This window comes from Coturnix japonica, chromosome 2 (assembly GCF_054131305.1).
Source record: "Coturnix japonica strain WE chromosome 2, WE-NBRP24, whole genome shotgun sequence".
NCBI lineage: Eukaryota > Metazoa > Chordata > Aves > Galliformes > Phasianidae > Coturnix > Coturnix japonica.
The window spans coordinates 138,919,608-138,945,450 of NC_140664.1; the positions used below are offsets into that span (position 1 = coordinate 138,919,608).

The following is a 25,843-nucleotide window of genomic DNA, read 5'->3' on the forward strand; positions in this document are numbered from 1 at the left end:
CCCATCCCCATGGGCTGGGGTCAGACCCCACAGTGACACCCTGGGAGCCCCCAGCACAGTGTGCGGGACCCCTCAGCCTCACACAGCCCTGGGTACCTCTGGGGGTCCCTTGTCCTCAGCACTGCCATCCTCCACGGCACTGCGTCCCCAGTTGGGATGGGACATGGGGCCATCCCCCAGGCTGTGTATGCAGTACAAAGGACAGCTGGGGCTGGGGACAAGGCTGTCCCCAGGGGTGTTTTGTGCCCCCTCCTGCTGGAGCTTGGAGCCCCCTCCACATGGAGGAACATCTGCTGGTACCCAGGGTCAGTCTGGTGCTATGGGGGGCAGCAGGTACCTCCCCAAAGCAGGTACTGTTGGGTCACTGCTCCCTCAAAAGCAATGGGGTGTTGCTCCCTCAAAAGCAATGGGGCAGAGGGGCCTCTGAGGAGGGGGTCATGGGGTGTTTAGGGCAGGGGGTGCTCACGGGGACACACATGGGGTGGGACACATGGGAGGTGCTCATTGAGGTGCCCAGGGCAGGGGGTGCATTGGGGTGCATTGGGTGGGCAAAGGGCCTGGTGGGGGGGGTCAGTTCATCCATGGGGGGCTGAGGGGGCGGGGTGCACCGCAGTGCCTATTAGAGTGCACCGGGTGGGAGGTGCTCAATGAGGTACCCAGGGCAGGGGGCACATTGGGGTGTGTTGAATGGGGAGTGGGCAAAGGGGCCTGGTAGGGGGGGGGTCAGTTCAGCCATGGGGGAGTGGGGTGAGGGGGGGGGGCACCCGTTGTGAGTGTGCCCGGGGGTGCCCATGGGGTGTCAGTGAGCAGCATGGGGGTGCGAGGAACGAGGAGGGGAGCGGTGATGGGAGCGCTGAGCTGCCGCGGGGCTCCCGGTGCTGGATGGGCGGCGTGTCCGCCCCGCCCCGCCCCGCCCCCCAGCCCCGCCCCCCCGGCCCCGCGTATCGCTGCGCGGTGTCGTTGCGCGGCGCTGCCGGTAGGGGGCGCTGTGAGGCCGAGGCGCGCAGCCCCGCGCCGCGCCGCGCCGCTCGGAGGCGGAGGAAATGAAGGCGAGTTCCGCCGAGGCGGGAGCCATTACCCGGAGCTGAACGCACCGAGCCCGGCTCCGCCGCTGCCCCGTAACGCTGCCGTCATCTCCCGGCCCGGCACAGGTAGGCGCCGCCGCCCTGCCCCGGGGGTGGGGGGTACCGAGGCCTTAAGGCCCGGTGGGAGGTGGGGGGAGGTGGGGGGAGGTCGAGGGCAGGCACCGGCTCCGGCCTCTTTGTTACCCCGGTGGCCGGCGGGGAAGGCGAACAAAAGCGCCGGGTGCGGCGGGCGCATCTCGGCCGCACATCACGGCCCCGCGGTTGCGGCCCCGGGCCGGGTCCGAGCCGCTCGTTGCGGCCTTGGCCGTTCCCCCCGGATGCTCCGTAGCCGAGGCCTTGCTGTGCCCATGGAGCCTTGGTGCCATCCCCGAGGTCCTGGCTGTGGACATGAGATGCCCGAAGCTCTGGCTGCGGCCTCTTACAAAGCCTTGTTATGGGGCACCGGGTGCAATTAGGGCTGCTCCCCATTGACCTCAGTATGATCCAATGCCTCCCCATGGCCTCCAGCCTCTCCCTATTGCCCTGTGCGTGGCCCTGATGTGCTCACAGTGGTCCTGATGTGCTTGCCATGGGACCGCAGCCCTTGTCACTGTGACCATGTCCCTCTCCGTGCCCCCCAGTAGCTGGCTGGGGGTCCTGGGGTCTCCTGCCATATCCCTGTCTGCCATATTGACCCTGTGGGGCGATGCTCTGCCACCACCCACCGCTGCCCTTTCCTTTTCTCCCCTCCCAGGTGCCGGGGCGAGGGGATGAGGTGCCCCCCTGCCTCGTGGTGTGCCGAAGCGGCTCTTTAGATCCTCCCCGGCCCAAGCCTCCCCTGCCATGGATGCATCGGGGGCCGTTGCTTCGGCTCCCTCCTCCGCGGCTCCCTCGGGCTCCCGCAGCCCCATGTTTCCCCCAGGAGCTGACAGAGAGGAGTGGGGACCGAGGTTCAATTGTGCCCCTTCCACCTCTGCCGCAGCCTCGCAGGCGATGCCAGCGTCTGGCCGGAAGAGGAAGGCCAACTTCTCCAATGACGAGACCGAGACGTTGGTCTGGAATGTGGTGCGGCATTTCAGCGCCCTGTATGGGTCCGAAGCCCTGCGGGCTCATCCCGTGCGGAGGAAGCAGCTCTGGACCCAAATCCAAAGCCGTGTCAACTTCCTGGGCTACACCGAGCGCTCCATCGACGACCTCAAGCACAAGTGGCGCGACCTGCGCTTGGACGTCAAGAAGAAAATCACCTCCAAGAAGCACCTGCCCATGAACCGCGCTGGGGGGCCGCTCCACAAACCGCGTCTCACGCCCCTGGAGAAGATGGTGGCTTCCACCTTCCTGCAGGCCAGTCACGACTCAGAGCCCGAGATCATCCTGGACCCAGGTCAGTCGTGGTGCTTCTATGGGGCTGGCAGAGCTGGGGCAGCACATTCCCGTGCTGCCGCCCTGCCTGCTCTCCCAAGTGATGTCTGATGCCTGCCCTGCTAACAACACCGGGCTGCGGCGCCCCAAGGGCTGCCCAGCAGGTGGATGGTGGAAGGAGACTGGTGGGTGCTGCTCTTGTATGTGCTTTGTGTCGGGACTGCGGCACGCAGCAGGGCTGCACTGCCAGCACATCTGAACAGCAAAGCACCAGGGTTGGAAATCCACTGTGGAAATTACCTGAGATGGGCACATCAGGCATTGCAGAGTGGCTCCTTGTTGTTGTTAAATCCAGTACACTGCCTGGCCTCGCTGGATGCCATCTGAAGGAAGCTGGGAGAAGATGGGTTTTGTTCTCCAGTTCCTTTCAGTGTTGGTGTCCCTCACTTTTAGCTGAAGTCAGGGATTGTGGGAGCAGCAGCTGTGTTACTGTGGTGGTGTGTGAGGCTGGGGGGCTCCTGGGCATGCAGTGCAGGAATACAGATTACACCTGAGTCATGGTCTCATGCAGGTTCTGGTTGTTGGATGACACTTAATTCCCTCAGGTGACCCAGGAGATGCTGGTGGGGTGAAGTAGCCAGTGCTGTGGGTTGGGCCACTGTTGTGCTTTGTCTCTGGCCAGGAGGCAGGTATCCCCTGCACCATTTCATTTCCACCAAGGGGACATTTCTGTCTTCTTTGTACCCCAGAGGACACCAGCAGCTGTTCCTGCTCCTTTCTCTCTTTGTCAGATTCCATTGTGGATGGGAGGTTACAATGGCTCTCGTTTCTCTTCCGAAACAATCTTGGGCTGTCTCTGAACCAGAACCTCTTCGTCGTGCAGTGCAGAAAAGTTTTGGGCTTGAGGAAGAGGACGGGGGGGGGGGGGTTGGAAAGTTCAGGGGGTGCCAGCTCAGTCCTGTGGGCAGACAATGACATGCAGCCACAGAGGTGTTCCCTTTAGGAGCCATTTAGGCATTAGCAGGTCACCTGTGCCATGTCACCCTCTTGCCCTCAATGCCACATGAGCTGGCGGTGCCGCCGTCGCCGTGGCTGAGGCTGGGTTCTCTCTGCCCCACAGATCTGTTCTTCCCCGGTGCATCCAAGCAGTCCTTCATGCACCTGCAGCCTGGCGTGAGCCACCCCAGCATTTACATCGACACCAACGGGCAGCCCTCATCCCTGCCCGACGTGGAGGGCTCTGCTGCGCCCCGGCTGGCCGTGCAGAGCCCCGACCCCTCGGTCATCTGCGAGTACAGCCGAGGGGAAGGGCAGAGCAGCTCGGGTAAGGCTGCGCTGGGGCTTCGTGGGGCGAGAGGAGGGAAGAAGTGGCTGTTGAGACCTGGCTGAGGTGGGGAGCAGTCTGTGCTTGGAGCTGGTCCTGGTGTGGAAGAGCCCAGTGCTGAGCCAGCCCTCTGGGTGCTGCCTTCACATCCATGCAGCCCAAAGAGCTGTGGGTGCATGAGCCCAGGGCACAGTTCTGTAGGCAGCAATGCTGATCAGTGGCAGGAATCGTAGTGTTGTTGAAGCTGGCGTTTAAGGAAAAGACCTTCAAGATTAAATCCAGCAGTTCACAGAGCAGCTCCCATGTGCACAACCCCAGCTCTGGGAGCAGCGACTGTGCAGAGGATCCAAGGGAACACAAAGGCTGTGGTGTCCTTGCAGCACCAGGCCTGCAGGACCAACAGCTGTGGGGTGTTGGGTGCACAGGAAGGCACCTCGAGGGATGGACAGGCAGCATCAGGAAGGGGTTGGGGGCAGCACTGGGCTGATGTGGCAGCGATGTGTGCTTACAGGAGGGCTCCTTGTTCGAGGAAAGACTGGATGTTGTGTTGAGGGACATTAGTGGGAGCTATTGGCAATAGGTGAACAGTTGGACTGGGTGATGTTTTAGGTCTTTTCCAACCCTGGTCATTCTATGATTCTGTTCTCTTCCAGCCGAGTCCGGACCGGAGCTGCGGACTCCGGACATGACAGCCATATCCCCATCCCTGCGCAACGAGTCCCTGGTCTCCTACGCGTCCATGTCGGAGGAGGAGGAACGGGAAGGCCGGGAGGTGGAGAGGGGCCATGGCGGGGCAGTGGGGCTGCAGCCTGGCCCTGAGGCTCCGATGTCGGCAGAGGAGGACATGAAACTGTCCCGCCAGGCCATGCTGATCCGCCGCTGCAGCTCACAGGGCTCCGTCACCTCCCTGCCCGAGGACCCTCTCAACCCCGCGGATGCTCACTCGGACTGGGGCCACGACGGGGTGTCTGAGCTGCCCCCCATGGGCCGCGCTGCCGACTCCTCGCACCCTGAGGAGCAGGCGGGGGGCTCCGGCCCGGAGGTGGGCTCTTTGCCCAGGGTACTGATGGGGCCCAGCTGGGAGAAGCCCCCCGAGGAGGATCCCCCTGCTCGCTCCCCGCTGCACGGCGGCGCCCTGACCGAGGAGTCGCTGCCCTCCTCCGCCTCACCCCCAGGGGACGCCCCTGCAGCCCCCGGCCCGGCCCGCGGCCTGGGCTGCTCGCGCCTGCGGGAGGACCGCCGGGACAGCTGGAGGACTAACATCCATCACCTGCTGGACCTGGAGGAGCAGTGGGACCAGCTGTACCACCAGGAGCTGGCCATGTGGCAGGAGGAGCGAGCCACGCAGCGCGAGGAGCGCGCCCGAGACCGCGAGCTGCAGTTCCGCCTGCTGGGCGTCCTGACGGACATCCGCGACGAGCTGCGCTACCTGCGCCAGGAGCGGGCGAGCGACCGGCAGAACCACGTACCGCCCGCAGAGCCCCGGCCTGAGCCCGGCCCGCTCCTCGAGCAGCCCAAAGCCGAGCCTGCCTTCCCCGAGCCGCAGCCGGGCAACGCCGCCTGGGCAGACAACGCCGTGCCCGGCCGCAGCCCCTTCGGCAACCGGGGCCGTGGCAGGCGCAGGGGCCGCCCGCGCGGCTCGGCGTCCAGACACAGACGGCTGTTCCTCGCCAACAGCTAGTGCCGAACCGGGCCGCAGGGATGCTGTCCCGCTATGGACGTGCTGTGCGTTCAGCCCTCCACGGAGCCACGGGTGCGCGGTGCTCGTGGGGGCCGGGAGCGAGGTCGGTGCCCGCCGTGCCGGCACAGAGGTACGGGGATGGCACCGTGCAACCCGCCCGGCGCGTGTGCCAGCCCAGGCTGGGGGTGCAGCCGTGCACACGAGCGTGCAAGGCGTGTGCGTGCACGGTGCCCGCGTGCGACGGCGCATAGTGGAGTAGGATTAACTACCTTGGGGGGGGTGGGGAAGTGTTAGGAACACTTTTAGTCGCTGGTGGGCGAACATTTTATGCAAATCATTTAATGACCTAATTTGCATATAACCATAAACTTGTTTCAAAGAAAAAAAAACAGCAAAAACGAGCAAAAAAAAAAAAAGAGAAAGAGAGAGAGGAGCCATCGCTGCGTGTGTCGACTCAGGGCTGCAGCTGTGGCCATTCTGCCCCCCCCAGTGCATGGCCTGGGTCCCCCACCCACAGTCTGTGCACGGCCCACGCTGGGGGGGCGGTGCTGCACGATGAGCCCACGGGGACAAAGTGACCCCTGTGTGTGTGATGGAGGGGGGACAAACAGCCGGAGGAGTGAGATGGGCACCGGGTGAGCTTTGTTCCTGGTGCCGGTTCGGGGAGCAGTGGGCTCTGCACGCGTTCCCAGGGCCGAGTTCAATGAGGAAAGGGGAGCTGAGAGGAGCCAGGAGGGGCTTTGCGGGGCGGGGGTCCCTTTAAGGGTGGGGGTCCCCGCGGGGTTGGGGCTGGGCCGCCCCTTTGGGACACCGGGGCCGGTACCGGGCGCTGCGCGTCCCCGTGGGGCTGTTCCGTGTCTCGGGGCTGGGGGGGGGGCGCCGCCACTCGTGGGGGGGCTGTGGGCGCGGACCCCACGGGGCAGGGCGAGGGCGGGGCGGCCCAGCACGACTTTATTCAGCGTTGCACTGTCCATACAAAACGACACCCCAAGCACTGTACACAGCGGGACGGCACGGGGGTGGAAGGAAGCAGCGGGGGATGGGGGCAGAGCGGCAGGCGGGGACGGGGACGCGGCGGCGGCGGCTCGATCCGTCGCTCCCCGGATCGTCGGGGTCGGGGCGAGCGGCGGGGATGGGGAACGGCTGTACTGGAGAGAGAGCGGCTGTCCCGTCCCGGATAGCGGCTGTCCCGTCCCGGATAGCGGCTGTCCCGTCCCGGATAGCGGCTGTCCTGTCCTGGAGGGCGGCTGTCCCGATCGGGGCCGTGCTTCCGCATTTGGTACGAAGCTCCGTGTCCGACACGGCGCCCCCGGGCCCAGGGGGAGCCCTCAGTCCTGGCCCGTTGGGCGCCGCTCGCTGCTCTAATCCCCGGGGGGCAGCCCGGGGGGCTGTGGCGGCGGGGGGGCTCCGGGCTCGGCGCCGTGCACGCGTTGATGGTCCTTGAGCGACTCCTTGTAGCGGAAGCTGCGGCCGCACGCCGGGCACTGGTACGGCCGCTCCCCCGTGTGGATGCGCTGGTGCTTGAGCAGGTTCTGTTTGCGGATGAAGCTCTTCCCGCAGGCGGCGCACACGAACGGCCGCTCCCCGGTGTGCAGCCGCTGGTGGTTCTGCAGATGCTCCTTGCGGCTGTAGCACTTGCCGCACTCCGCGCACTTGTAGGGCCGCTCCCCGCGGTGGATCATCTGGTGCCGCACCAGCCCCGAGTGGCAGTTGAAGCTCTTGCCGCACTCCGCACACGGGTACGGCCGCTCCGCCGCGTGGCTGCGCTGGTGGATGCGGAGGCTCTTCTTGCCGCTGAAGCTCTTCCCGCACTCGGTGCAGCCGTGAGGACGATCCTCCGCCGCCGGACCCGGGACCCCCCCCGGTTCGGCCGCCGGTCCCGGTTCGGCGCCGGGCGCTTTGCTCAGTCTGTGCTGGGCCGTCGCGTTGCCCCCGGCGGCCGCAGGTCCCGCCTGTCCGTCCGGGCTGCCGAAGCTCGGAGCCGGGAACAGCAGCTCGCCCGACGCGCCCGGCAGCAGCTCCTCGGGGGGGTCGGCGCGGGGACAGCGCTGCTCCTCCAGCTTCACCAGCAGCCCCTCACCGGCTGCGGGGGGAACCTCGGTCAGAGGCGGGCTGAGATTGGGGCCGTGCCCACAGCGTGCTCTGCAGAGCATCCTCAACATAGGAGGATCGGGGTCGGGGGCATAACGTGGATCCCGGGGTCGGGGGGATAACGTGGATCCCGGGGTCGGGGGGATAACGTGGATCCCGGGGTCGGGGGGATAACGTGGATCCCAGGGTCAGGGGGATAACGTGGATCCCGGGGTCGGGGGGATAACGTGGATCCCGGGGTCGGGGGGATAACGTGGATCCCGGGATCAGGGGGATAACGTGGATCCCGGGGTCGGGGGGATAACATGGACCCCGGTGCACCCTCAGCACGGAGCAGCCCGTGCACCCTCCAGCCCAGTCCTGCTCCAATCGGAGCACTGCACCATGGCACTTGCACACGGCTGTTCTCACTGCCACCACGAAGCACCCCAATGGGTTCTCACTACCATCCCAACCCACACTGACACCAGAACACAGCACTGCAGGGCCACGGCCTCGCTGCCACCGTGACACACACTGGGGCAAAACAGGTTCCAAACCCCTGCACTTATGGGCACAGCCTGCGGTGCCGTGGGCCACTGCTCACCTGGGCCAGGAGCAGGGAGAGGTGCGGGCAGGATTTCCCTCTCTGGCAGCTCCCAGGGCTCCCTGACACAAGGCTCCTCCTCCTGCTTGATCCACGACAAGAAGTCGTGAGCTGTGATCAGGGCGTCCGCACCTGAGGGAAGGGCAGGGATGGCAACGTGGGGCTGTGGGGAAGGGAACGCACCGAGGGACGGCAGATAGTGCGGGCCATGGAGACCTCACCTGCACAGGGGTCGGTGGGCAGCCCCCGGTCCTCCCCAAACTGCTGCTCCCCAACAAACGCCACCTCCTGCTTGATCCGGGACAGGATGTCGGAGGTGGAGATCAGCGGCTCTGTGCACAAGGAGAGACTTGGCCGGCGCCGGGCTGCGGCCACCCAACACAGCCCCGGTCACTGCCTCGGGGTGACCCTGTCCCACAGCAGTGATGGGACTGTGTGCAGGGCCCGGGGGGAGCTGAGGGGATGGGTGACCATAGGACATGCCATAGGGACAGGTGACCATAGGACATGCCATAGGGACAGGTGACCATGGGACATGCCATAGGGATAGGTGACCATGGGACATCCCATAGGGTTGGGTGGCCATGAGGCATCCCACAGGGATGGGTGAACCACGGGACATGTCAAGAAGACAGATGACCATAGGACATGCCATAGGGGCAGGTGACCATGGGGCATCCCAAAGGGATGGGTGGCCATTGGCTATCCCATGGGTTGGGTAAGCACAGGAGAGCCCATGGTGTCAGGTGACCACGGGACGTGTGATAAGGATGGGTGGCTGTCAGATATCCCATACAGCTGTGTGACAACAGGACATCCCGTGGGGGTGGGTGACCAGCAGACATCCATCTCATGGGAACAGGTGACCACAATGCACACCACGATGACGACCATGGCATGTTTGACAGGGAGAAGTGACCAGGGGAATCCCACGGGGACAGGTAAGCACTGGATGGCGTTGGATGACCAGTGGGGGGCTGATGGTGTGGGCTGACGATGGGCCAGCACACAGGGCCATGTAACCACGGGGTGTGCCAAAGCAATGGGTGACCATGGGATGTCCAATGGGGATGGGTGACCATGCACAGCCATGGGACCAGACGGCCTCAGTGCAGCCCATAGGGACGGGACGCTGTAGGTGTGAGCCCCAAGGGCTGAGATGGTGCCTCACCCGCACAGGCATCCGCCGGCATCTCGCGCTGCTGCAGGTCCTGCTGCTCGGGGACACAGGGCACGTCCCCACGCTCCAGCCGGGGCTGCACGTCGCTCCTGGGCAGAGCTGCATCTGTGCAGGGCACACAACGTGAGTCACAGCAGCGGCCCCAGTGCGGAGAAGTGGGACAGCTGCAATACGGGGTCAGCGGGGTGGTGTACCCAGCGAGAGCAGCGACTCGTAGTTCTCCTTCACCAGGTTGTTGTAAAGCTCCTTCTGCCACTCCTCCAGGTTCTTCCACTCCTCCGCCGAGAAATAGACGGCGATGTCAACAAACGTCACCGGCACCTGCAGGGCCAAAAGCTCAGCACAGCCATCCCAATGGGGTCCAGGACCACCCCATACCCCCTCCCCACCCTGTCGGCCCTGACACGGCCCAACCTTGGGCACCTCCCCGCGGGGGCCGGGGGGCAGACGCAGCACCCAGAAGTTCCTGTTCTTCAGCAGGTTCTCCACGTGCTCCAGGCGCCGCTGCAGCAGCCCGTACTCCTGGATGAGGGTTCCCAGCACGGCCCATTTGCTCTCCAGCTGGTTGCCGAACTCCATGGCCGTTTTCTCACAGTCCAGGAGCTTCTTCTCGGCCGTCCCCGAGCGCCCCTCCAGGCTGAGCAGCCTCGTGGCCAGCAGGTCGATCTTCCTCTCCATGGCCTGCACCGTGGCCACCACCGTCCACAGCGACGCCTCGGCCGAGTGCAGCTGCGCCTCCCTGACGTGCGCCCGCTCCGGGAGCAGCGGCGGCTGCAGCGGCATCAGGTGGGGGGGCTCCACGTTCCACTCCTGCACCTGCGTGGGGAGGCGCGGGCTGGGGGGGCCACGGCGGCGCTGCTCCTGGTGACCCCACGTCACCCAACCTCGTTGTGTGCCCGACCCCGGGATGGGCTGCAGCGCGGCTCAAAGGACCGCAGGGTCACGGAGCTTGGAGGAGCATCTCGTCCAACCCATCCCCACCATGATCCCACAGCCGTCCAGTCTGTGCTTGGAGAAGACCTTCGCCGCCATCCAGTCCCACCCGCACCACCCCCACCCCGAGAATTACAGCACGACGGACCCAGAAAGGATGGAAAGAACCTCAGGGTCGAACCCAGCCATCCCCAACCCCACAGAACCACGCAGGTTGAAGACCTGTGGGATCACCAGGTCCTGCCACCCCCCGCCCCCCCTTACCATCGGAGGGTCGCTTGGTTGGGAGCAGAGCCCCCCAGCGACCAACTGCCCCCCACCCCACCGCGCAGTGCGACCCTGAGCCACAAAGATCGGAGAGGACCCGCAGGAGCATCCAGCCCCATCGCGGGCTGCCCGTGCACCGCACGCTGTGCGGGCCGTACCGTGCGCCACCCTGACCCACCGCAGCTGGAAAAGACCCTCCGACCGCCAGCCCAGCGCTCGGAACGGAGCCGGGGGTCAGCGCCGCACCCGGACACCCCGACCCCACCGCCCCGACACCGGCCACGAGGTCACCCCACCCCCCGGCGGCAACGGGGCGAGACCCCCCTGCGCCTTGTGATTTAGGGGGGGCTTCGGGGGCAGCTCACGCGGGATTCCCCCCCCCGCCCCCCATCCCCTCCCCCGGGTCGGACGCGAGGACGGGGCGGAGCGGAGCGGCGGGGCATCGCGGGGGGTGAGGGGGCATCGCGGGGGGTGAGGGGGCAGCGGGTGGGGGGACACACGGGGGGGACACACGGGAGGGGAGCGGCGGGGCCGCGGGGCCGCATCGGGGCCCTACGGGAGCGGCGGGCGGGGCGGCTCCGCCTCCGGGCGGTGTGCGGGGACGGGGGGGGGCTGATGGGGGGGGGACGGGGTCGGGGGGTCGGGCCGGGCCGCGCTTACCTGTGCGGGAGCCCACTCGGCCATGGCCCCGCGGAGCTGCGCCGGGCCCCGCAGGCCGGGACCGGGCCGAGGCGGGGAGAGAGCGCTGCCGAGCGGGGCCGCGGGGCCGCACGACGCCGCGCACGGAGCGGGGCCGCTGCGGGGAGCGCCGCCGGGAGCAACGCGGGGGGGAGCGCGATGCGGGCCGGGCCCCGCCGCCCCGCCGAGCAGCCGGGGGCAGCCGGGGAACTGCATCCGCTCCCGGGGCCGAGCGGGCGGGGAGCGGCGAGAGAGCGGAGCACTGCCGCCTACCGGCACGGCACCGACACCGGGCGGCACCGGCACCGCGGCGGCTCCGGGAGGGGGGGGGGGCGGCAACCGCGGAGCATCATCGCCGCCCTCGGGGCGACCCGGGCGGGGACGGACGGGAACGAGCGGCCGGAGGGGAATGAGCGGCTCTGGGCTCCGCTTGGGCCGCCGTGCGCCCGCAGCTCACGGACGGGACTCTCGGCTGCCGGAGCTGCGGCGATGTCGGCCCTGAACCGACACCTCGGGGTCCCGCCGGTCCCTCCCCGCCCCACGGACGGATCCGGCCCAGGAACGGCTCACGGGGCGGGGGGCGGCAGGGCTGGATCCCCGCACATCCCTCCCGCTGCCCATCGGTCGGGCGGGCACTGAGTGCCGACGTTCCTCACATGCCCGGAGGTGCCGGGTGTCGGGAAAGCTTCCAGCTGGGTGTTAGAGCAGAATTTCCTCTCCAAAGAGCGGCCGGTGCTGCACGGGGAGGGGAGAGGAGCCACAGAGGAGCCGTGGGGATGCGATACTGGGGCTGTGGGCACAGTGGGGCGTTCTGGGGGGTCCCAGGGGGCTGAGCTGGAACATCACTTCCCCATCCTTGTATCAGATTAAATAACGCTCTGGGTGCAGCCAGCACGGCTCGGCTCAGCTCCCCTTCCAAACACGGAGCATCCAATTAACACCAGCTCCTCATCAGCACCCTTTGGCCGGCAGCAGGCAGGGCCTCCCACCGACCCACCCCCCACCAGCCCCATAAGGACCAGCCAAAAACCAGACCCCGACATTCTGAGTTTTATTCGGCTCCGTTCAAACCTCCCCCCGCAGCCGATGGGGGCAGCACCTCAGGGACCCCCCAGTGGGGTGCCAGGCCCTGCGGTCACACACACACACACAGTGTCAGTTCACAGCTGGTTGCTGGGCTCATGTTCTTCTATAGGGCTATTAAACACCCTGTGCACCCATAGGGCCGCTGTGCTGTGTGAGATCCCTGCTGTGCAAACAGGGCTGTGTGGGGACCACAGCTTCAGCCACAGCCCCTGTGTATGACAAGCGTTTTGATTAGTCCTCAGCGCCTGCAGGGCTCGGTTCGCACAGTGCTGGGACACCCCGCCATGCACCACAGCACAGCAGGATCCTCTACCTGGAGTGCAGCACGGCCCCGCTCTCCGTGCAGGCCCAGCCGCTGCTCTGCTGTGTTCCGTGCACGTGGCTTTGCTGGTGCTTCGTTAAACTCCTCCTGAGCACGAAGCTCTTGCTGCAGAGCCGGCAGGGGAACAGCCCCTGGCCCGAGTGGCGGCGCAGGTGCTTTAGCAGATAATCCTTCCTCCTGTAGCTCTTGTCGCACTGCGAGCACTTGTAGGGCCTCTCTCCCGTGTGGGAGGTCTGGTGTCGGACCAGCCACGAGTGGCAAACAAAGCTCTTCCCACAGTCATTGCATATGTAGGATTTCCCCTTACCCTGCTGCTGGTTTGCTGAGCCACCCCTGGGTGCATCCAGCACGTCCCGTGGGTCGGCCTGGCAGGGGCTGGATAACAAGTTCTCTGCAGGGATCTTCCCTCTGCTCCCCATCGATGTCCAGTCCTCTCTGTAAAGTCCATTGTGCTCATGAAGCTGGGTTCTACCTGCACTACTTGCTGCCAGCCCTTCAAACCTCTCCCCTGCAGCATCCACTGGGTGCTGGAAGGTCGCTTCGATGGGGCTGTTCTCACACTTGGGGACTGGCAGCAGCTCCTCCTGGGCTCCCTGCACAGCTGGAAGATGCTGCTGCTGGATGCAGCTCCTCTCACATCTGCTGGACGCGCACGGTCTCTTTCTGACGTCACTTTGCTGAGCACTAAACAGATCCAGGTGTTCAGCAAAGGCTCGGTCGTACTGAGCGTTGCCCCCAAAGCTGTTTCTGCTGGTGGTTGTTTCCATCATTTCTGAGCTCCACTGACCGTCCCACGTCAATGTGGGGCTGGGATCCTCGTGAAACTTCTCCTCGGGTCTCTCCATCGTGTTGGAGTCACACATGGTGCTTACAAAGCTGGCAGCCAGGGGGTCCCTCCTTCCGTTCTCATCATGCACTAGAACAGACAGATCCTTCAGTTAAGGACATCTCTTACTTGTATCCAGAAGCCATATCTATGGCCACGCTAAGGGAACACCTCACCCTCGGCTCTCATTCAGCTCTAACGTGTGAGCCTAAGCTCCCTGTGTATCCAACAGGGCAGCCACCACCACAGCTCAGCGCTCCACTGCACAGCTGAAGAAGCAAAGGTCCACGCTGAGGCAGCAAAGCCAGACAAACAGCTCAGTGTACACATCCCCTCCCTGTATGTGAGCTGCTGCCTCTGCAGGCTGGGCTGCTGCGGGGAGAGCTCAGAGCAGTGCTGATACAAGGGGAAGGCTCTCAGGACCTGGAGCTGATTCCAACACTGCTCTTCAGCTTGGATTTCTCGTGCCCCACGGTTCTTTCATCCCCTGAGACCCCCATACAGCCGCTCAGAAAGGATCTACTGAGCAATGTAAGGAGCCAAAGGCCAGCTGAGACCGGCACCATCCACACTGCACCAGCATCCCGAGCTCTTATTTCTCCTGCTGAGCTCTGAGGACTCTGAGAGAACAGGAATAAAGGAAAGGTGTATGCAGAGCTGACCCAGCCTTACACCAGCCCAATATCCTGGATGACTCCTTGTTTCTGTGGGGTAAAACCACTCAGGGAGGCAGTTCCCATAGTGACCAGCAGACTGAGAGTCTAATCTACTCTACAGTAACTTTACCACACCTAAATAACGTACAGGACACGAGGCATCCCCTCTTCAGTCACCCAATCAGGAGCTGCACTGGGTTGTGCTCCACAAAACTGCATTTAATATCTGGGTGCAGATTTGTGCACCTAAACCTTCCCTGAGGCTGAGCCTGGATCTGAAGAGGTGCCTCTGCCCCCCGGCTGCCCCACAACTACAATCCAAGGCAGTTTGAGGGGGGTGGGGGAAGGCACAGAACCTGATTGCTTTGGGAACAAACATCAACCAGCAGGCTGAGGTTTGCATCAGGTCCTTCACAGCCCACGTTATAAGGCCACAACATTTACCAGCTCAGAAATGCTTTCACTGAGCCATGCTATCCCAGCTGAAATTCACTACTGACCTGCGTGGGGCTCTGTGGGGGTTTCTTCTTTCTCTGCACCCTGCGGATCAGGGCAGTGCGGCTCCTCCTCCTGTTTAATCCACGACAAAACAGCGGCCGTGCAGCTCTGAGACTCTGTTGGGTGGGGAAAATGCACAGCTGAGAAATGGTGCAAAAAGAGGCAAAGCAAAGGAGATGGGGGAGCTCACGGGGATAAGGAAAGAGCCCGCAAAGCATCAGGGGGACAAAAGGTTCTGCAGGCAGCGAGGGGCTGATCCTGCAGCGGGATGTGGTTGTACTCACCGCTGTCTCCTGGCAGGTCTTCATGTGCTGGCAGCTCCGTGCCACACACCTCCACTCCTCTCCTGGTCTGACCTGAAGCTTCGGGCTCAGAGGATGCTGGCTCTGCACAGGGAAAGCCCAAGGTGAGCTTAGCAGAAGCGCCTACATTGAGGACGTTACATGGGTGAGACCTGCTCTGCTTTGGTTTTAACCCACAAGCCAACCCAAGATTTTCCACAGGCTCCCACCAGCCCGGTTTGTTCATAGAACCTGACAGGAGGGTCTAAAAAACCCGGCCTGCATCACAAGCTGGGGACCAAATAAAGCTGTCAGAGCCAACAGCGGGAGCTGCTGCCCTTTGTATGGAGCGAGGCCAGTCAGGAACTGCAATGGAAGCAACTGCTGAGCAGCCGGGACTGCCAGCCCTGCTCCAAACCTGCAGGTGTTCCAGGAAGGGTCTGAGTGTGTGAGAAGAGGGAAAAACAACCATCAAGGTCTGGAATTCAACAGCTGCGTTTCTTCCCCCCCGGGGCACACAGTTACTCACCTGGGCACGGCTCCGGCTCCGCTCCCGCAGCCTCCAGCTCCTCGTGCGCTGCTGTGCGCGGCTCTTCCTCTTTCTTAACACAGACAGCGCTGTGCTCTGCGTGGGGAATGAAGGTACCATCAGCTCCCGGATCCCAAACTAACTCCGCCTGCAGCTCCGTTGGGGCTCACGCTTTGCAGAACCCCCGCTGTGGTTGCGCCCCGTCACTGAGCGAGGCCGCCCCTCCCCTCCTGGGCCACATCCACATCCCCATCCCCATCCCCATCCCCATCCCCCGCCGCGCCCAGCGGAGCTCCGAGCTCCAGGGATGCTCAGCCAGGGATGCTCAGCGGCTGCTCCCGTTGTACCGCTGCCCCCGGTCCCGCTCGGCATCACACGGCCCCGCTCAGCCCGGCACAGCCGCCGCTCCCCCCGTCCCACTCCCCGCTCCCCGCAGCGGCTCTTTCCCCTCCCGGTCCTTCCTGCCGCCGCTCACCGTCCTCGCTGTCCCCGCTCCGCTCCGCTCCCCGAGGCGGCTCCAGCCTCCGCTCCAGCGCCCGCACGCGGCCCCGCAGCGCCAGGGCTGCCCTCAGCCGCCGCTCCGCCCGCGCCAGGCGGCTCTCCAGGCGGAGCAGCCGCACCGACACCGCCCGCCCGAGCAGCGGCACCGCCATGGCACCACCAACCCAGCGCCCTCTGCCGCCCCACGAGCCGCACCTGGGGGCGGGGACACGGAGCGCGGCGGGGGCTGCGGGGGGACGGAGCCGGTTGTGCTCAGCGCTACCGGAACAGCGCGTGGAACTGGGTTAAACTGCAGCCCGGAGCTCCTGCACAAACTGCCCGCACCGGGACAGCGGCCACGAGCTCCACTCCTTGGGGGTCTCCCACCCCACTCTGCTCTGCGGGGGGACCCCGAGTGGCCCCATCCTCAGCAGCTCCGCGATGCCACCATGGCCACAGGACAGCAGACATTACCACTATGGGAGCCCAGCTGTGATTTGAGGTGTCACCCCCACGGCTCTGCTCCGCCAACCTCCAGCAGCACCATTCTAATGGTACCACCACGGTCAGGCACAAAGCACCCGAGGTCCTGTGCTCCATGCAGGTGTCCCCACGGAGGTGCCTCCATCACATCGTCACCTCGTCCCCAGAGCCGAGCACAGCACTGCAGGGGATCTGAGAACCACGCTGCCTTGGTGCAGCACAGGACGGGGGCTCTCTGAGCTGTAAGCATGCCGTGCCTGCTTGTGTTCAGTTCTGCATCCACCAGCAGCCCCAGCTCCTCCTTCCCATGGCTGCACTCAGTCCAAGCGCTGCCCAGCCCATATCTGTGCTTGGCATTGCCCTGACCCGGCCGTAGCACCGCACACTTGGCCTTGTTGAACTGCAGGTGGTCTGTATGGCCCTGCTCTCAGCCCTGCCTGGGTGGCAGCCCTTCCCTCCAGCATAAGACTGCAGCATGCTGCTTGGTGCCATCAGCAAAGCTGCTGACAAAGATGTGAGATGGTTTTGGTCCCAACACCGACCCCTGAGGAACTCACTTGTCACGTACCTCTGTGTGGACATCAAGCCATTGACTGCAACTGAGTGCAACCATCATTCAATTCCTCATCTACTAAACGGTCCATCCATCTCTCCAACAGACACAAAGAAGGACGCTGTGTGTGACAGCACCAAACATGTTGCATCAGTCCATGTGGATGGCACCAGCTGCTCTTGGCCAAGAGTTGCCCCATGATGCTGAAGATGTTCTGTGCCACCAGAGCCAGGTGGGCTCCCCCATTGTGTCCTCCATGGGGCCACACCAAGGGCTGCTACAGCAGAGAACCCAAAGGGTCCGGCCCACCCCAGCTGGGCACGGAGCTGGGTGGCAGTTGTGTGGCACATGCATTGCTCTGGTCCTGCTGGTGAGGGGCTGCCGGAGGACAAGGCCTTCTCTGTACCTACACACACTCTCGTGTCTCCAGTTTCATTGGCGCATGGGAGCTTGGATGCCGGTGTGCCTCTCCAGAACACCAAAGCAGCAGCATTCCCATGGCATGCCAATGATTCCTGCCTTGATGTGACAAGATGCTCAGAGAGGCTTTCACAAAGCAGATGTGAAGTGCTGAAGCAGTAACAGACATGGAGCTGTTCTAACAGCGGAAGGTACTGTGCAATGAACAAACTGCGGTGAGGCTCAGGGTGCACGTGGAAGACCTCGAGCTCCTCACACACATCCTCCTGATCTCTGCATCTTCCCCAGCCTTTCCCTGCAGCTTCTGCTCCGTCCTGCATCTGTGCGAGGGAAGGATTTCTCCCTTCTCTTCTCCTTGGGAGAGCAGAGTGTTTCTGTGCCACTTGGCATCACTTGGATTCAGGGCTGAATTTTTAAAATGGAAGCAGCATGGAACTCAAAATAGCTCCGTGATCTGTTATAAATACACACATCGATCTCTGAGACACAAGAGCTCAGCTCAAACAGGGAAGCTATGACTCACTGCACCAAGCACTGCTTCATCTCTATCATCAAAGGCGGCATCAGTAAGTGATGAAATACGGCGCATATCAGTGCTTGTGATGGCAGCATCTGCCACGTGAAGTGTCCCATCAGAACCAGGGCAGTGCTGTGGGGATGCTGTAATCCTTCCCAGCCCTCACTACTGGACGCGCTGGAACAGGTTGCCCAAGGAGGCTGTGGGTGCCCCATCCCTGCAGGCATTCAAGGCCAGGCTGGATGTGGCTCTGGGCAGCCTGGGCTGCTGGTTGGTGACCCTGCACACAGCAGGGGGTTGGAATTAGATGAGCACTGTGGGCCTGTGCAACCCAGGCCGTGCTGTGATTCTATGATACTGAAACACCCAACTTTTCACTGTCCCAACAACAATTCTTTTATGGCTGAGGTTACGGAGACATTTCAGATGTGAACACATCAGCTGGCAGGCAGCTTCTTTATTCAATCACTGCTGAAAACCAAACTGTCTAACGGTATCAAAGCAGTACGAGGTCAGCACTAGAAAGTACACGACAGCAGCGCAATGTGGAGCAGAGATGGTAACACTGCAGACTTCCATGGTTTCTGCTGCCCTTTTGTGTCACGCCATAACAGCACAGAACAGACGCCTGTAGTTGTTGATTTGTAGAATGATCCACTATAGAAGTGATCCTATCCAAGACTGAGGCTGCTGCCCTCACAGAGCACCACTGCTGCTTCGAGCATCAGCAACTGCACGTTTGTATCCCAGAGTCATCCTGCCTGCCTCCGCTCCAATGGGCTGAACTGATGGTGGCTGAAAGGTTTTCGCTGGCAGCATTGACTTGGTTTGCCTGCAGGGTGAGAACTGCACAGCGAGTTTACTTCCATCCTATTTGTAGATGCTATTGGCACCGCGGCACCCTTTGAATCTCAGATACACACACATGGAAATCAGCTCTCCTGCTCAGGTTTCACTGCAGCATTAAAACAAACCAAAACACGCAATGAAAACCCACTCCATTGTGTTTCTGGTGCAAGAAAGGCAAGGCAAAGTGCTCCAAACACAGCAGGAGCACTGGGAGCTCAGTGGCCATGCACACAGCCCTTCCCTATGGACACACACCCAGGGCCAAGCAGGCAGGCAAAGTGCTTTTCAAAAAGAACCCACCAAAAAGAAGCAGCGCTGAAGGCTTCACAGCTTTAATCCGTTCAAGTTTAATGTTATGGTAATTAAACATGTCAAGTATCTGCCTGCAGGTTGAACTGGCATTTTGCAAATGGCAGAAAGGTGCTCCCTGCCCTGGAGGCTCACAGACTGCCAACAAAAAGGGAAGAAGGAAACAAGCAGCTGAGCAGCTGTCAGCAGCAAGCACTGCAGGATGGATCAGTTTACTGAACAGGCTCAAACGGGCTGCCTGGATTTCAAATGCCTCCTACTGCTATCTGCCAAGAGATTCTCCTCAGCGTGTCACACAGCAAAGCAAAACTGGCCCGCGTTCATTGCTTTGTGGTACCAGGCACTGAACACTGGCAAGAGACGAAACATGGAACGCTCTGTCCCCAGAGACTTTTTTGGGGGGGGGGAAATGGCTGAGTGTACAAAGAGGGGCTCAGCACACAGAGCTGCTCAGACGTGGCAGAAAGCAAAGACCTCAGCAACACTAAGATGAGAAGTGACAGGGAAATGCCTGCAGCGGTTGACACTCCTGCAGCAGTGGTTGTGTGCCACTCCTGCAGCACGAGCTGCTCACAAAGGCTCACCCCAACCTGCTCCAGATTCTGCAGGGATCGGGTTAGCTTAAACCAGAGCTTGGAGCCGGCCTTGCTGCTTGGCTGCAACAGGCACAGCAGCACTCCTGTCTTGTGCTCCATCAGGGTAGGTGGCATTGAATGCTGAGGTCCTGGGAAGAGCTCACTCCTGGGCCAGAAGAGCTTCCAGGCTGCCCAGGAAAACCTCTGTCACCCTGTGCAAGCATGAGCCAGCCACCTGCCCCTTAGCAGGCACCTGGGGACCAGGAAGTGGCAGAGAGGTTTCTAATGCCCCATAAGCAACAGACAGATCAAGTAGCAGCTTTAATCCAGGTCAGGCAGCACCGTGAGCCCTGAAGTTGCATGATGTATTTGGGCCGTTGGCCAAACGTGTTTTGTTTTGGGATACAATGAAAGCTCATCTCTAATACATACCTCATGCTATCAGGAGGAAAGAGAGATGAAGACAATAATTAAAGACAAAGGGAAAAGTGTTAATGTAGAGGCGGTTAGCAGAACCTTATCCCCACGCTCACTTCACTGGGAGTCCAAGAGGTACCAGGAGGAGCCCAGGCAACGCTGCCTCCATTAGGTGTGCTCAGAAGCAAGACAAAAAGGGAATTCCCCTGTCACTGCAGCACAAACCCAGAGTCTCCCTGCAAGTCACCAGTGAGACTTCCTCTCATGCATGTCTTTAATATCTTGGAGTCTTTTAAGTCTTTTGAACATGTCACTAAAGCTTGCCCATGAAACTGAGCACAGCAGAAATTCATCAAGGAATGCAGGAAGGGAAACTCCAGGTGAAAAGCAGCTGCTTCCATAAACTTTACCTTGCCATAACCAGTTCAAATAACTGACTCAGACCTGGAGAGACCCTGAACACTTTTGTTCTCAGGACATTTTCAGCTATGAGGTATCACATCATCACCACCATGAAGAAGAGGGCAGTTATGCCGTGGTGGATCCTAATTCTACTTTGCTTGGACCTTTATGATAAATAGAGAGACTTTAATGCTGAGCAGCAGAGACTCTGTCCTCTCCTGCCTTCCTCGTCCAGGGGCTGTAGGGCCACGTGAGCTCTGCACCACCTGGAAGCCCTATAGCGGTGCCTCCCTCATATGATTCCTGACCGCGCAGTTCCTCTCCCGCAGGTGGATCTTCTCGTGCTGAAGGAGGTGCTGCTTCTGGGTGAAGCGCTTCAAGCACTCGTTGCATTGGTATGGCCTCTCCCCAGTGTGGATCCTCTGATGCCGGATCAGATTGGAAGGATGGCTGAAAGTCTTCCCACAGTATGAGCACCAAAGGACTCCCGGGCTCCGGCCCGAGTGAACGCGCTGGTGGATGATGAGGGTTTTCTTCTGAGAGAAGCACTCCTGACACTTGCTGCACTTGTAAGGCTTCCCTTGTGGGTGACCTGGTTTGTTGCGGTTGCTGTTGATGCTCTTCATGCACCTGGAACTGCCACGTGCCTTGTTTGTGGCTGGGATGCCAGCAGCAGCTTTTACCTTCAGGTTCTGCTTGAAGCTCTCCGTGGCAACGTGGATCTGCTGGTGAGGCTGATAGATAAAGATGTTCTCATCTTCAGTGAGCTCGCTGCCACACAGCGTGCTGTGATTCTGATGCTGCATCATCAGCATCTTCTTCAGACATAAGCCCTTCCTGCATGCAACACACGAGTGAGGCCTCTCCTCGGGATACTCTTGCCTGTAGAACGTGATGGTGCTGATCTCGCCAAGATCACCTTCCCCAGAAGCAGATGGCACCAACCTGCTCATGCTCTGGTTTCCCAGGGGCACAGGAGAGCTGTACTGACTGTCAAAGGGCAGCGCCTCGTTGACACTCTGGAAAACCATGTCTTCTGATTCCCCGGGTAAAGCTGTGGGACACTCTGAGCTTTGCAGGCATTCATCAGAGTCCAGCTGCTCTATTTTGAATGCTATCACCTCATCAGCTGGAACTGAGGAGAAAAACAAAGGGGACATTCACTGCCAGGAGACAGGAGATGCTTCTAAAATCCCCCTGTCCTTGCCCTGCCACCCTTGCATCAAACAGGCCCCTCTTATGCAGGGAGCATGAAACACTGCTGTGCCAATCGAGTCAACGGAAGGACTAAAAGAAGACAGAACATGAATGAAGAGCACAGGAATGCTTCCCTGTCAGCTGGCTTAGCAGCCTTGTGAGAAGCCACAGGGGAGGGAGCAGAGAGAAGTGCTGCCTTCCAAGACAGCACACACTTCAGCACTGCCCTGAGTTTCCTCCAGCTGTCCTCCTCCTCCCAGGAGCTAAGATCTCATGAACCCCAGGTAGGACTTCGCTTCCCATTGCGTCTGCTGCCCTCCATACACCAACATCCCAGTATTTCACACTCTTCAGACTGTGGTGGCCCTTTCCACAAGATCCACCTTCCCTCTCCTCCCAGGATGTGATGACCAACCTATGCAGCCTCTTTGTTGAAAGGGAACACATAAACACTCCCAATTTTTGACTTGAGATGTGCCTGCTGCTGCTCTGGATGTGTACGTAACAGAGGTGACACTATGGGTAGAAGTGAGAAACAGCACTCTCAGCAGGGCAAACACCAGCAAGTACTGAACAAGTCCTTTGGATGCTTCTGACGTAGCACAAGAAACAGAGATCAGGATTGAGAGTGAGGGAAGAAGTACGAAAGAAGGAAATGACCAGTGAGCTGGGAAGAGTCCAGAAATCTGTTGTTGGGAATATAAGAGCCATCCCAGCTCACTGGTAACTGTCCCAGCCCTCAGGTATCTGCTGATGGGCTCCTCTGGAGCACAGCTCCTTCCTCTGAGACTGCAGCCACCAAGCAGAAGAAATTCCAGGGAAAAATATCAGAAATGCCTTGTCTACCCATCACTTCAATCTTCCTACCAGTAAAACTGTCCATAGTACTTCAGTCTGCTTTGCTAACCTCAGCATGGCTCTTGCTCTCCCCCCTCCTGCACATGCAGGAGGACCATCTGGGGTGCCCTCATGCAGCACCAGCTCTCCCTGGGTCTCTGGTTGCACAGCACATCGTGGCGCTGCTCAGAACTCACCCACACTGAGCTCAGTAAACTCTGCACCCTCCGTGGCTTCTGGCTCCTCTGCACACACCTCTTCATTTTGCTTCAGAGCACCTGCAAAGCTCGGCTCTGGAATGCTGAAGTCTGCTAATGTAAAGAGGAAACTCCTTTACTGGGTATCACAGCACACTTTGGCTCTTCCCTCGCTGCATGCAGCATACTCCCAGCTACCCCAGATTCTAATACAATCTCTCCCCAGCATCTCCTACTCCCACCTCTGGGAGCTTTTCCCAGCCCTGTAGGGGATGACACACTCCCTCTTACCCCACAGCTGACAGTGTTTTAGGACAGCATCCTCCCTGGTGCTATGTCCAAGCACACACTTTCAGACCGAGACTAGATGGGTCGAGGCAGACACCCAGCCCCAGGAAGACCCCTTCAGCGCCCCAACACCATCAGTGACCCCCCAACCCCACAGACACTCCCTTCATGCCCAATAAGTTTCTCTTGTTTTCTAGGGCACTGCACTCCTTTGCTGCCTGAGCTGCCCACATCAGGTCTAAACAGATATTCTGCGAATGGGAAAGATCAAACCCACTCCATATTTTCTGACACTGTTATTCCCCTTGAGCCTGCTCTTCTTGACAAGTTCCTTCTGTAGTAAATCAGGACCATCACCTTGTGACGTCCTCTGTCTGGGGACAACACCACACAATTGTTATCCCCGAGGACAAAAATGCCATCAATTCATCTCTTGCCTGCACTCGGTTCTGTAGGAATCTCCTTCTGTTCCGAGGTCACCTCACTGCAGGGCGCCTCTCCTCTCTGAAGCCGGGACAGGAGGTCAGGTTTGGAGGTTGCATAATCTGTTGAGGAACAGAAATGTTAATGATTCCATGCTGCCTCAAACTGCCCTCGTTGCTGCAGGTGACAGGAGAAGGAACAAGGTGCCTGCAGGGGTAAGCCAAGCCCGCAGTAGTCGTGGGGAGGAACACACTTCTGCAAACACTGGCAGCAGCTGCATGCCCCAAAACAGCTCCATTGGCCAAAACACACCAGCAGATGGCCTTGGGCAGACAACTCCATCCCAGCAGCAAAAACACCCACAGCCCTGAGGGAAGGGGCTGGTAGGCTGGGCTTGGCACACAGCAGGGCTCTGGGAGAGTCAGCAGCTGGTGCCCAATCCTCTGAGTGCTGGACACGGAGGCATTGGATGCAGTGTGAGCTGTGCTCTATGCTGGCAGCAGGCACAGACTTCTCTGTGCTTCTACAACTTTGGTTCCCGAGTGCAGGAAAAAGTTCCCCAGGACAGCTAACCCAGAAGCATCGAGAACTGACTTTAAAAGCGTTATTTACCCAGAGAGCTCAGAGATTCGCTGTTCCCTCTCAGCATGTTCTTGTACAGCTCCTTCTGCCATTCCTCCAGGCTCTCCCACTCTTGCTCAGCAAAGAAAGCACTTTCACTTTCAGACGCCTCGGGTGCCTGCAATTGTGAAAGTCACAAACTCAGCCCTGACACAGGAGCCTCTGCCATCCCTACAGCACTGGAAACAGAGAGCTTTTATGTTTCTATTTATCACCGCTACCACATATCAGATGTTGAAAGGACAAAAGAAATTCTACCCTTAGTAACCATCTGTCCTTTTGTAAAGAGATTCAAGTAAATATAAACGCATATAGGAACTGTGTTCTCATTTCTGGCACAGGAAAACATCACAAGCAGCTGATGTGCCTGGGGAAACAAAGAGCTTCCTGGGATGCCTCAACCAGGAGCCACCAGCATCGGGGCACACCCAGCGCCTCCTGGGAACATCCTGGTCATAGAATCATGAATGGCCTGGGCTGCACAGGCCCACAGTGCTCATCCCATTCCAACCCCTGCTGTGTGCAGGGTCAGCAACCAGCAGCCCAGGCTGCCCAGAGCCACATCCAGCCTGGCCTTGAATGCCTGCAGGGATGGGGCATCCACAGCCTCCTTGGGCAACCTGTTCCAGTGCGTCACCACCCACTGTGTGCCCCCAAGAGCAGTTTGTTACCTTGAGACCAGAGGGCAGGCGCAACAAACAGAAATCCTTATCCTTCAGCAGGTTCTCCATGTGCTCCAGACGCCGCTGCAGCTGCCCGTACTCCCGGATGAGAGTGCCCAGTACAGTCAGTTTACTCTCCAGCTGGTTCCCAAAATCCACCACCGTTTTTTCACAGTCCAAGTACTTTTTCTCGGTGGTCACCGTCCTGTGCTCGAGGTTGAGCAGCCGGGAGGCGTGGGCCTCGATGCTCTTCTCCACCGCCTGCACAGCAGCCACCACCGTCCACAGGGAGATGCTGGCGGTGCTGCTGGGCACAGCTTCACCTGGTGCTTGAGGGAGGCTGGATGAGCAGAGGCAGCTGCCGGGGAGCGCGGAGGCCATGTCCCGCTCCGGAGGAGAGGCTGAGGCCGGCAGCTGTTCTGCTCCCGGCGTCCTGCAGGGTCCTTTAGGTGCTAAGAGTGGGAGGGAGAGCAGTGAGGTCTGGGCACAGCAGAGGGCTTCCCTCCCCATGTACAGACTGAGCTTCTCACTTGAGGACACCAGGGCTGTGTTTCCTGCCACGTGAGGACATTATGAGCAGGGCACGGTGGGCACACCAGGATGGGGCATTGACTCCATGTGAAGACACCAGGAGTGAGGCCTTAATCCCATTCCAGGACACCAGCCCTGGCCTTCCCTCCCCACACAGGGACACCAGGACGGCAGCGTTAACTCCCCACAGGGACCTGGCTTTCCCATTCCATAGCTCTTAATGCTATTAGGGCACAGTGGCAGCAGGGCCTTAACTCAGCGCGGGGACACGGAGCCCAGCTTCCCCTCCGAGTACGGGGCCACCAGGGGCGGGTTGAGGCCCTTCCCTTCAGGTGGGGCCCCTCATTGCAGGCGGGGACCCCATTTCCTTTGTATGGGAATCGCGGCCTGCGCGCTCAGCTCCGTGCAGGGACCCCGGGATGGAGCCACCCCCGCACACCGGGACCGGGCCGTTAATTCCCCGCGTGAGAGCAGCAGAGCTGGGCCTCGCCTTCATGTGGGACACCGGGACTCGGCCCTCCCGCCGGGACCGCGGGATCGAGGCCGTCGTTCCACGTGTGGACACCGCACCCAGGGCCTCTATTGTGTGCGGACACCCCGGCCCCACGCTGCCCTCCCGCCCCGTCCCGTCCCGTCCCGTCCCGCCGGACCCACCTGCCCCGCGCCCGGAGCCGCCGCCTCGGCCGCACCTGGAGCGCCCCGGGAGCTGCCGCCGGAGCCG

The 25,843-nt window shown here is 61.1% G+C and overlaps 3 protein-coding genes across 12 annotated transcripts; 1 reads left to right on the forward strand and 2 right to left on the reverse strand.

Annotated features, from left to right (window-relative positions):
• Positions 1-990: 990 nt before the first annotated feature.
• Positions 991-5,856, forward strand: LOC107308688 (uncharacterized). 2 transcript variants are annotated; one of them, XM_085540785.1, is made up of 4 exons: positions 991-1,151; positions 1,819-2,445; positions 3,544-3,747; positions 4,401-5,856. In XM_085540785.1, exons 2-4 carry the CDS (start codon positions 1,908-1,910, stop codon positions 5,426-5,428), a joined length of 1,770 nt encoding a protein of 589 aa, XP_085396911.1. In that variant the 5' UTR covers positions 991-1,151; positions 1,819-1,907; the 3' UTR covers positions 5,429-5,856. The 2 variants fall into 2 exon arrangements, with proteins under 2 accessions (XP_085396911.1, XP_085396912.1); XM_085540786.1 differs by lacking the exon at positions 3,544-3,747.
• LOC107308682 (zinc finger protein 783-like) lies at positions 5,752-11,440 on the reverse strand. 2 transcript variants are annotated; one of them, XM_085540784.1, is made up of 7 exons: positions 11,146-11,440; positions 9,700-10,101; positions 9,480-9,606; positions 9,277-9,390; positions 8,327-8,470; positions 8,106-8,237; positions 5,752-7,511 (listed from the first exon to the last, which is right to left on the reverse strand). In XM_085540784.1, exons 1-7 carry the CDS (start codon positions 11,377-11,379, stop codon positions 6,790-6,792), a joined length of 1,875 nt encoding a protein of 624 aa, XP_085396910.1. In that variant the 5' UTR covers positions 11,380-11,440; the 3' UTR covers positions 5,752-6,789. The 2 variants fall into 2 exon arrangements, with proteins under 2 accessions (XP_085396910.1, XP_015708235.2); XM_015852749.3 differs by having other exon boundaries at positions 8,327-8,437; positions 11,146-11,438.
• Positions 11,441-12,201: 761 nt separating this feature from the next.
• Positions 12,202-25,829, reverse strand: LOC107308691 (zinc finger protein 777-like). 8 transcript variants are annotated; one of them, XM_085540778.1, is made up of 9 exons: positions 25,777-25,829; positions 24,601-25,043; positions 23,921-24,047; positions 23,323-23,430; positions 22,598-22,708; positions 15,362-15,457; positions 14,836-14,937; positions 14,554-14,667; positions 12,202-13,487 (listed from the first exon to the last, which is right to left on the reverse strand). In XM_085540778.1, exons 2-9 carry the CDS (start codon positions 24,970-24,972, stop codon positions 12,559-12,561), a joined length of 1,959 nt encoding a protein of 652 aa, XP_085396904.1. In that variant the 5' UTR covers positions 24,973-25,043; positions 25,777-25,829; the 3' UTR covers positions 12,202-12,558. The 8 variants fall into 8 exon arrangements, with proteins under 8 accessions (XP_085396904.1, XP_085396902.1, XP_085396903.1 ...); XM_085540776.1 differs by having other exon boundaries at positions 14,836-14,976; XM_085540777.1 differs by having other exon boundaries at positions 22,598-22,711.
• Positions 25,830-25,843: the final 14 nt, after the last annotated feature.

What these genes read in the sequence shown, in the direction of transcription:
- LOC107308688 (XM_085540785.1), top strand. Translation starts at nt 1,908, where the DNA reads ATGGATGCATCGGGGGCCGTTGCTTCGGCTCCCTCCTCCGCGGCTCCC. An exon ending in CGAGATCATCCTGGACCCAG is followed by an intron (nt 2,446 to 3,543) that starts GTCAGTCGTGGT and finishes TCTGCCCCACAG; the next exon opens with ATCTGTTCTTCCCCGGTGCA. An exon ending in GGAAGGGCAGAGCAGCTCGG is followed by an intron (nt 3,748 to 4,400) that starts GTAAGGCTGCGC and finishes GTTCTCTTCCAG; the next exon opens with CCGAGTCCGGACCGGAGCTG.
- LOC107308682 (XM_085540784.1), bottom strand. Translation starts at nt 11,379, where the DNA reads ATGCAGTTCCCCGGCTGCCCCCGGCTGCTCGGCGGGGCGGCGGGGCCC. An exon ending in CCGAGTGGGCTCCCGCACAG is followed by an intron (nt 10,102 to 11,145) that starts GTAAGCGCGGCC and finishes CTCCCCACGCAG; the next exon opens with GTGCAGGAGTGGAACGTGGA. An exon ending in TCTCCCTGCTCCTGGCCCAG is followed by an intron (nt 7,512 to 8,105) that starts GTGAGCAGTGGC and finishes TTCCCCCCGCAG; the next exon opens with CCGGTGAGGGGCTGCTGGTG.
- LOC107308691 (XM_085540775.1), bottom strand. Translation starts at nt 24,972, where the DNA reads ATGGCCTCCGCGCTCCCCGGCAGCTGCCTCTGCTCATCCAGCCTCCCT. An exon ending in TCCTACAGAACCGAGTGCAG is followed by an intron (nt 22,712 to 23,322) that starts GCAAGAGATGAA and finishes TCTTTACATTAG; the next exon opens with CAGACTTCAGCATTCCAGAG. An exon ending in CCCCACAGAGCCCCACGCAG is followed by an intron (nt 13,488 to 14,553) that starts GTCAGTAGTGAA and finishes TGTCTGTTCTAG; the next exon opens with TGCATGATGAGAACGGAAGG.